This window comes from Tasmannia lanceolata, unplaced genomic scaffold (genome assembly GCF_043159265.1).
Source record: "Tasmannia lanceolata isolate RefF3 unplaced genomic scaffold, GAP_Taslan_0.1 ptg000006l, whole genome shotgun sequence".
NCBI lineage: Eukaryota > Viridiplantae > Streptophyta > Magnoliopsida > Canellales > Winteraceae > Tasmannia > Tasmannia lanceolata.
The window spans coordinates 40,949,919-40,959,653 of NW_027518683.1; the positions used below are offsets into that span (position 1 = coordinate 40,949,919).

The 9,735-nt window shown below is 38.1% G+C and overlaps 1 protein-coding gene across 1 annotated transcript; it reads left to right on the forward strand.

Moving 5' to 3' along the window:
* The first annotated feature begins 3,106 nt into the window (after nucleotides 1-3,106).
* On the forward strand, nucleotides 3,107-8,604 carry LOC143880305 (uncharacterized). Its single transcript, XM_077383182.1, has 5 exons — nucleotides 3,107-3,503; nucleotides 4,000-4,096; nucleotides 5,902-6,025; nucleotides 7,089-7,994; nucleotides 8,113-8,604. The coding sequence occupies exons 1-5, from the start codon at nucleotides 3,329-3,331 to the stop codon at nucleotides 8,491-8,493; spliced, it is 1,683 nt and encodes a 560-aa protein (XP_077239297.1). The 5' UTR covers nucleotides 3,107-3,328; the 3' UTR covers nucleotides 8,494-8,604.
* Nucleotides 8,605-9,735: the final 1,131 nt, after the last annotated feature.

Below are 9,735 nucleotides of genomic sequence, written 5' to 3' on the forward strand. Positions count from 1 at the left end.
GGGTTTGATTCCGCTAGTACTACGCGTCATCAAACATTAGTAGGGCTTCCCTTCTAGGCTTCATTGTATCTTGGAGGCAATTTGCGGATCCCCTTTGCACACTACTAGTGGGGGCAAATCTTGTCTTAAGGAAAGTGATATCACGCCTTGAAGCAACAAGTTTCTGTTTTCTATCAACAACAGTACCCTCAATTTTTCCAACATTAAATACTAGGGGTGCAACTCGGCTTGGGTTGGGTCGGGTTGAGGCCAACCTGACCCTACCCGAGGAACCCATTTTTCCAACCCAACCTGATTTGCAATCGGGTCAACCCGACCCAACCCGATTTCCAATTCATGCACATGTTTTTTGTGGGCCCCATTGTTTTTTTTCTCACATTCCTACTCAGGCATCCACCATATAAAAACTCTTTGTAACTGAACTGAAGGATAAATTTATGTTGAAATTTAAGCATATTTCTAGCTTCAATGGGAAATGTGTTCATTTGAAATCAGGTTTTAAGCACATATCGGAATTGGAAATCGGGTTTCGGGTTGGGTCGGGTTGCTCGACACCCCAACCCCACCCAACCCAGCCCAACCTGATTTAAAAAAAAAAAAAACCCAACCCAACCCAAATTCGGGTTCAACCCGACCTGAGTTGCACCCCTATTAAATACCTTATATCTATAACATTTTTTTATTACGGCTTTACTTTTATCTCATAAAAATTTAGTCATAGCAGCATTTTTTTCATGAATAATGTCTGCACATAAGTGATTGTACTTAGTCCGATAGATTATGCGTTAAAAAAAAAAAAAAAAAAAAGTTATTGTGATTAGTCATCCTTGTCCCTTGAGTCATGGTTTAGAGCTTAAAAAAATCTAGCAACTGAAAAACCCTGATTTTTTAAGACTCATTTACACTTTAAAAAAATTCAAATGATTGAAAAATCTTGCATTTTATTGAAGTAAATGCAATGTTTTCCTATTAATGTTGTGGAATTGATGTAGTTTTCTCACATATGATTTTGTAAATCCCATGAAGAATTCAAAATTATTGAAAATGACATTATAATGGAAATTGAACTCACATCCTAATCTAGCAAACACAAGTACTTCAGTCTTTTTCCGTACTTTTTCTTGTGTTGTATTTAGAAAATAAGTATATATAGTAGAATTGAACTCACATCCTAATCTAGAAAGCAAAAGTGCTCTAGTCTTTGTCCATTCCTTTTCTTGTCGTCGTATTTAGTAAAGATAAGTATTTATGTAGTTGAAAACACATGGTTTTCTCAGAAAATCTTTCCAAATATTTCCTGAATATTTCGCACATTTGTTTTGGTAAATTCCAAATCCAAACTTTGTAATTATAGGGTAAATTGACAAGAAAATTGTAAAAAAGTGCAATGAAAATTAAGGCTTAGACCGTATATAAGAAGGGTTCATTGCAGTACAACAAACCCTATAGTGGGTCCTACCTTTCTTTGAATGATCTGAACCGTGCATTAATAGTTCAGTGTGGAAAAGTACGTACTATTGGGTGTTAAGACAGGTTAGTATTTTTGCAATCAAAGATCCACAACCAGGCCTATAAAATGGACTATTCAGATGATCCAAAGTGGGCCCGCTACGCCCGGTGTACCTCATTATATTAAATGAAACGAGCTATAAAAAAACAACGGTTTACCTTTGCTGGTGAAATCCTAAACGAGGATTATAGATCTAGGGCCTACATTCATCCGATCGAGGTATTCTCAAAGTCATTTGTCCTCAGATCAATGGATCAGATCACGTGTACGACAGAATAAATGTGATTTAGGAAGGAGCCTTATCATAACAGTATATATATATATATATATATATATATATATATATATATATATATATATATATATCAGCTTTCACCAATTGGATGGTTAGGATCATCCGAACAGAGAAAAGATTTGATCCATGGCCCATTCTTATGTGGGGCCCACTGGAAGAACAGTATAGATCACTGCTTACAGAGAGATGGAGATAGGAGGAAGCACCAATTCAGGGAGTGGATGAGTCCTTGCAAGTAAATTACACCCTCACCTTTCATTTTGGCTACTGGGATTTCAGCTCCTCCATTTGTCTTTTAGTGGACTCGATTCAAATGGTTGAAGACCCTTTTTTTTGATTTTTTCCAAAACGGATTCCGGTTTCCCTAGCAGTGATCTTTTAATAATTGCACAAAAGTCAGCTTGTCTTTTCTTTGCTATTTGGTTTCTGAGAGGTTTTTGGTATAACGCTTGATTTGGTTGCTAGTAAGAATGGTGCTCTCTCTTCCCTCTCTCTCCACTCATTATGGCACTCTTGTCTAATAAATGTTTGTCCCCTCCCTGTTTCTACAAAAATTCAATGGGATTTTCTTTTACTTGCAACTAAACGAAAGGGAAATGATATCCCCCTCCCCCACCCCTTAACGGTTTCTGTGAGAATGGTTCACTACATGAGGATAAATTCACCCCGTGTAACTTTTTTCTCTGCCTTTAAAACTTAAGCTCTGTTCACTTGTTTTCTCGGGAAAGAAAAAGAAAAAGTTTCTCGGAAATCTGACGTGACATTAGGAAAAGAAATCCAGGGAAACTGTGTAGGAAAAGGTTTCTCGAGAAACTGCTTGCCCACCTTTTTCACTAGTTTTTCCGAGAAAGCTAATCCGACCAAAATAGTGGAATTTGGTTTCCCACACTTGTGAGAAAAAGAGACATTTCCACATCATTTTTGGCAATTCCTATGTCATTATTTGACATTTTCCACCTAGGCTTGTTACTTTCTCAGGAAAGAAAGTGAACACTAGAATTCTGTATTGTCAAGGTAAAAAGATGTTGTTTTCCAGGTATTTGCTTTCCCAGGAACGCAAGTGAACAGAGCCTTAACGGATAATGTTAAAGGGGGGAAATATCATTCTACTTTTGGGAATTGTATTAACAATTGATTTGACAACACATTTAAATAATAAAAGACAAGATGAGTCAGTGCAATTATCAAAATATGGTAGTGCCAATATCAGTACTAATTTTTACCATCGTTTTCCTGTTCTTTTACTAGGAGCCCCCCTATAAACCGACGAATAAAAGAGGCTGTCCAAAGTAGTACAAATTCTATCTCTGGCTGTCGCGAGCTCTGGCTAGCTTGAATCTACGGCATTTTCTTCTCTCTCTCTCTCCGTTTTTGTTGAGCACAGGCTAAAAAAGAAAACACAGAAGAGGCAGCTATAAAATTCATTCTCTTTGATTGAATCTAAGCCAATTTGTGCAAGACTACAATCTATATCTCTCTCTAAATGGAATCGATTCTCCGATGTGGGTTTTAGTAACTGCACCATGAACAGGATCTCTAGGGAAACGGTAAACGGCGGGAGGAGTACTCCGGCGGGAACTCAGCACCGGAGGGGGCGGAGCCTCACCGGAATCTCAGCGGAAAGAGACGAGAACTTAGATCTCTTCTCCAGGAACCGTAGGATCCTACCCGTTGCGGTGCCTTCCGTTGAATCTGACGGTTAGAGATTTTCTCTGTTTTTTTTTTTTTTTTTGAGTTGACAGAAATAACCCTGGGACATCATCATAATGCCTTTCGCAAATGTAGAATATCAAAAAAGCAGATTTTGGAGTGGCATTTTGGTTATCCTGTTCTTGATTCTGTGTTTTTTTTTATAATTTTATCCAAATTTTGCATTTATTTTGTTTACTGGAGATATCGAGTTGTTTCTTTGTCAAATTTTCTGGCAGTAATTCGCACAATTCTGGCAAAGATTAGGCAGATATCTGTCTTTTTTAGAGTTTTTCATGCTGTTACTGATTTTCTTGCAAAATCATGCATTTTTGGAGTGGCATATTGTTGGTTCTTTTTCTTTTGCCTTATTTTTGCAATATTTTAGAATTTTCGTGGCAATGATTCGTGCATTTCTACTGAGATTGAGGATATATTGTTTCTGTTTCGTTTATTATTAATATGGTTGATGTGTTGATGAATTATATTGGACGTGATTTTTCAGCTTCGATGAAATTGGGGAGACTTTCAGTTAAACTGTCAAGGAGTGGATTGGATGATCCTTTTTCATCTGGGGACGGAGGGAAACACGATTACGATTGGTAGTTTTATTTAATTCCATTTCTCATATATTTATTGAATTCGAGATCTGCATCCTCTTAAAATCTCATCACTCTCATTTGTGTTAATAAATTTTCTATATGTATAATCTGATTTGCTGGATACTTAGTGAAATGCATTTGCGAAGATCTTGAAGAAATATCATGGAATTATGTGGGTATTATTTTCTGATTTCTTTAATTTCATTTCATTTCTTGGAGTAAATGGTGCTTGAATTTTGATGGGATCACCTTCGTGGGTGTTTTGGTCGATTAGGAAAATTAACATAAGAAACGTAATTCTAGCAACTATTCCTTCAATGCAAATCCTACCAGCTATTGTTCTTATTCACAAACCAGAAATCAATCAGTAGAGATTTGCTCAATTGGAATTGATTGTTGAACATTTCTCATCATGTTTAGTCTTGTCAGAACTAACCTACCTGCTTATCACCTTTCAAGATCAGGAATTGGGTTTTAATCTGTCTTACATAATATCTTTTTAGAATTGAAAATTTTCTTTTATATGTGAATTAGAAAAAGGAAAGGAAATATCTGGATTCTTAACAGAGAATGTCAGAATAAGGTGGCAATTGAGCAGTCTGTTGGAAGCTGGCAAGTCCTAGATCAGTCTGCTAGATCAACGGTTGTTTTCATTTCATCTTCAATTGCTTCTCTTTGGCGTTGAAATTTATTGAAGTTTCCTTTAGACTTGAGAAGAGGAAGATATCTATTTCAGTTGGTTTTGTTGCAAAATGAGAACTTCGAATAGGATTGTAGATTTTGCAAAACTGGGTACACTTGGTGTTTGTTTCAGCCCACTTCCATCTAGGACTATCTCTGCAGCATACTCTCTCATTCATAATTATATTTTTCTTCACTTGTCTTTTTACATTTCTTCAAGCACTGTTTCAAAACTTCCTGTGTCAATCGTCAACTCACCCAAGTTGACTCCGAGTTCTTGTCCGACTCCGCAGTTTCCCCTACTAATTCAATCAAAACTCCTTTGATTCTTCTGAGTAATTAAGATTGAAAATTCTAAAGCAGGTAACTAAGGCATCCCCAAAAGATTGACTAGCTGCTTTATGAAGGCATCCCCTCTTAAATTTGTGTAGAAGCAATTCACTAGCTGCTTTATGAATTAGATTTCTACTAAATTTGATACTGCTATTCCATTCCAAGACATTAGAGCTTGTAGTACTCCAATAAGTTGAGGAATTCAAATATGCACCGAACTGAACTCTAAGTGGACACAATAGCCACAAATTTTCTTGTTCTGAAATGAATTGAGTTAAAAGGAGATTAGAATGGAGCAGAACAGCTCCATTAAAAAAAAAACAATGGAAGCGGAACACTTTTGAGGATTTACCAATCTTTCATTCAGGAGTTTGATCCAAAATCAATGTCATAATCATAAATTATACCCCAAAAGAACTGTTAAGCCCCACCCACGTAATCAATGCCTGAGCCAGATGAATGCACAATAGAAGCAGGGATTCATAAGCCTGCTTATCGCAACCAGAATTTGCTCTCATAAAGTGTTATATGATATTGTTACTTGAAGAGCTTGTCCAGAAGGCTGAAAATTTTATCGGGCTGGGTTGCCATTAAAAACGTTAGCAAAAGATGTTCTTTTATTTACCAATACAAGCAAAAAGTTTCTGTTTTAAGTCAACTGGCTTTTTTCAGGGCAGTTTTTGCAAATAAAGTACATATTCTATGGTTGTCATAGTAGTTAATTGAATAAGACATGCTCTTTAACAGATATCTACAGCTAACTGTGCACTTCTTTAATTACTTGTCATTAGGCTTCTTACTCCTCCTGGAACTCCACCCTTTTCTTCAACGCACGCTACCGAGTCTCAACCTTCACCAACAGCTCCGAGGTCCACTTCCTCAGTTAGATCAGTCTCAACCACTAAAGCTTCAAGGGTATGTGTTTTGATTATGTTTTAAGGAAAGTAGGAAACTATTTTTATGTTTTCTGTAAGGACACCACTTCATTCTTTAGATTTAATATATTTACATTTCATAACAGGTTGAAACTTGATTTTGGAGTTAGGTCCAACAGTGTGGACATTGCTTCCTCCATGCAGTTATTCTTTCCATTTATATGATTTTCCATATAAGTCCAACCTAAATAATTGGTTAATTCATTAAATGTATATGTATATATCACCAATTCCTACCATTTGTGATTTTGCTTGGTCTTGTCATCCTATGCATAGATTTCTGCTGCTGCACTATCAATAATTACTCTTCCAGCCCAACCTAATATGTCATACTAGTTGTCAAATATTTGGCATCAAACAAAGCCATTTCCATTTGATGATTTTTCTGTCTCATCCTCCAAGTTGTACCAGAGTCGACTCCTCAGTCTTCTGTTAGCATACAGTTTCATTACTCGCTAATTTTATGATCAATATCCAAGCACCTGAAACTTGGTATATGGCCGAGTTGACTCTGTTTTGTTCCGCTATGTGTATCAAGCTTAAACTCCCAACTTCATAAAAACATCGCCAATCTGGCCAACTATTTATAAATTCAGTGAGTCTACATTTGACTCCAAGTACAACAACCAAAAAAAAAAAAAAAAACTGGTTTTCAAGTGGAGGGCTGTCTTTGATAATCCAAATATCTTGTTGCATAAGCATAAACATTCTTCTATGGGTTCTGTTTTCAAAGTAGTGATTGGAACCCAACGCAAACTCAAGGTAGTCTTTCTATTATCAAAGTCTGGATGAAAAACTTCCCAATTCCACTAAAAAGTTGGAGTCAGCATTTGAAATGTGGCCAACTCTGCCACATTCCTAGTCAATTATCAACCTTTTGAAAATTTATGAAGAGTACACTAATGTATCCTCTCACACAAATATCACAGTTCTGCATTCCCAGTTGTTGAAGAGTACACTAGTCATATGTATAATGTATGTCAGCTCTCCAAAAATGCAGGAAACACATCTAACATCTGATCTCTCATCTTTCTATATTTCAGTTTTCTACAACACAATCAGAGAACAACTATTCCCCAAGACCAGCTAGAAGTAGTTCAGTTACACGCCCTTCCATCTCCAACACACACTACACACATTCTTCTAACTGCAACAAAACATCAATCCTCAACACTAGCACTGCGTCTATCACATCATATAGGCCATCAACCCCTGTCACTCGCTCGCCCCTGCCATCTTCAGCAAGGTCATCAACCCCAACAACTCGCCCAAACTCGGTACGGTCGTCAACTCCTGCCAAAACCCGGCCAGCCGCTACCTCTTCCGGTGACAGAATCCGACCATCCCCAAACCCTAGGCCCTCAACTCCGACTGCCCGTCCACAAACCCCAGCAAATTTGAATTCCCCTTCCGCACGATCAAATTCCCGCCCATCCACCCCTACGCGAAGGAACCCAATACCAGCTTCAACTCCAATTCCCGGACGCTCCTCCTCTGTTGGGCGGGCTCCGCCCAGAAAGCCAACAGTAGCATCCCGTCCCAGCTCTCCGGGCCCACGGGCCCGGCGCCCACAGCAGCCCATTGTGCTCACAGACATCCCTGTGCCACCAAACCTGAGAACAACACTACAAGACAGACCACTTTCTGCTGGTAGGACCCGGCCTGGTTCTTCTCTCACTGTCCGGGCAAATTCGGAGCCCACTGGGCCTGTGAATCCACCACGGAGGCAATCATCCTCACAAGTTGTTACCAGGGGGAGGCTTCCCGAACCCTCTGGTAAGGCCCGGTTGCACAGCAATGGGCATGAAGTTAGGCCACCTGAAATTCAAAAGCCAATTGTCCCAGAGTCAATCGGCCGGAGGGCTGCAAAGCCAGTGACATCCACGGAGAGTACTGGATTCGGAAGGACAATCTCAAAAAAATCACTCGATATGGCCCTCAGACATATGGTATTTTTCCTATGCAATCTCTCCTGTGTCCATTTTTATCTCCGATGTATATAATTAGGGTTGCACAAGATAATAAAGACTAAATTACCTTCCAACATTGTCTTTCTGTAATTTTAAGGATATTCGGAACGGAATGGGGAGCATCCGTACTATGGCGGCCAACTCCCTATATCCTCAGAGCATTCGCTCTGCCACTCAGAAAGGCCGACCAGCACGAGTATCAGACACCCCATCTTCTGTTGGAAGCAATGGGACCATATCTGAGAATGGATACAACATTGATAGATATTCGAATTGCGAAACCAACCATGAAGACAGGAAGCTTTCTACGAAACTGAGCGAGCCTGACCGTTACGAAAGCTCTCGATATGATGCAATTCTGCTGAAAGAAGACTCAAAGAACATGGACTGGCTGCATAGTCTCGACAATCAATCCGATCAAAGTCCGGTCTTTGATCACCGTTTCGACCCACTGCCGGAACCATTTGACCTTATATAGTTCTTGGGCTGTTTGTCTTTTTGTACTCTATTCCATTTTTTGTATTTTTGTGAATTATTTATGCTGTTTATAAGGATAGAATCTATCAGGTTTCCTTCTGTTTGTATTTTAGATTCTTGTTCTGGTAGCAATGAATGGTGTTTCTTGCGATGAAATCATGAGAGGTTTCTTCTACTCTTTCAAATTGAACACGAATTTGAAGGATAATTCATCAATTTCTCATATGAATTTTATAAATCTCGCTAGCAATTTAAAATTAGTGTCAATGATATTGTATTAAAAATTGAAGTCAATACCTAATCTTAAAAACACATGCACTTAACTGCTCTTCCAAACCTTTTGTCGTCTCTAAATTCGAAAAATAAGTACATTTATATATAGCAAATATATGTGGTGTAAATGGAAAAATACTTACTAAGTTTTTTAACACTAGACTTGACTTGGCAGCTCAAACTATGCTTATTGATTCAACAGAAAAGAAAGAACCATTTATAGTCTACCAAGACGCCAGTGGTTAATGCCCACCATAGAAAAATGGAAATTCAACTTAAGAAAGAGGAAAAAAAAAATTAAAAAGTTGAGCATTTCTATTACCATTCAAAAAAATAAATAAAATTGAGCATTTCCTAGGGATGTGAAGCATGTGGTGTTTGTACGTTTTACAAATAGAAGATATTCTTACCAGAGGTTAGAATGAGGAATAATATCATGAAATTATGGCAATATCTTTGTGATATTTTTGAGATTAAAATCAGAATATGAAGAAACCTTGCTTATTTTTCAAAATCTCGAGAAAATTTTATGATTATGTCGTTTGATAAAAAAAAATCCTCAAATATTTTTAAAAAAGTCACAGATAATTGGGACTATGTTGCTTATGTCTACGACCATACGGTGAGGTTTTCCATTGTAAAAGAGGCAAGGGTGCGGGCCTTTGTTTTGCAGGAAAAGGACCACACTCAAAAAAGGTCTCTCCATGTCTAGAGTCTAGACAAAGGCTTTCACAGTTTACAGTTGGAGACATCTTCAATAAGGGAAGTGATACATTCGCCCCCATTTCTTCCCCAACTCTCCCTAGTGTATTTATGAGTTTATGACTCCTGCATTTTTCCTTAAGGAGGTGGCCCAGGGAAGAAAAGGGGGCGAACATACAGTGCAGTAACAATGGGCCCACCGAAAAGAAAGATAAGAATCATCCAACTAAGCACGTGAATGTCACAATTTCAAACAGAAAAAGATGTA

Excerpts from the sequence above, each read along its gene's own strand:
- LOC143880305 (XM_077383182.1), top strand. The coding sequence starts at position 3,329 with ATGAACAGGATCTCTAGGGAAACGGTAAACGGCGGGAGGAGTACTCCG. Across the intron at positions 4,097-5,901 it reads GGGAAACACGATTACGATTG|GCTTCTTACTCCTCCTGGAA; the intron begins GTAGTTTTATTT and ends ACTTGTCATTAG. Across the intron at positions 7,995-8,112 it reads ATATGGCCCTCAGACATATG|GATATTCGGAACGGAATGGG; the intron begins GTATTTTTCCTA and ends TGTAATTTTAAG.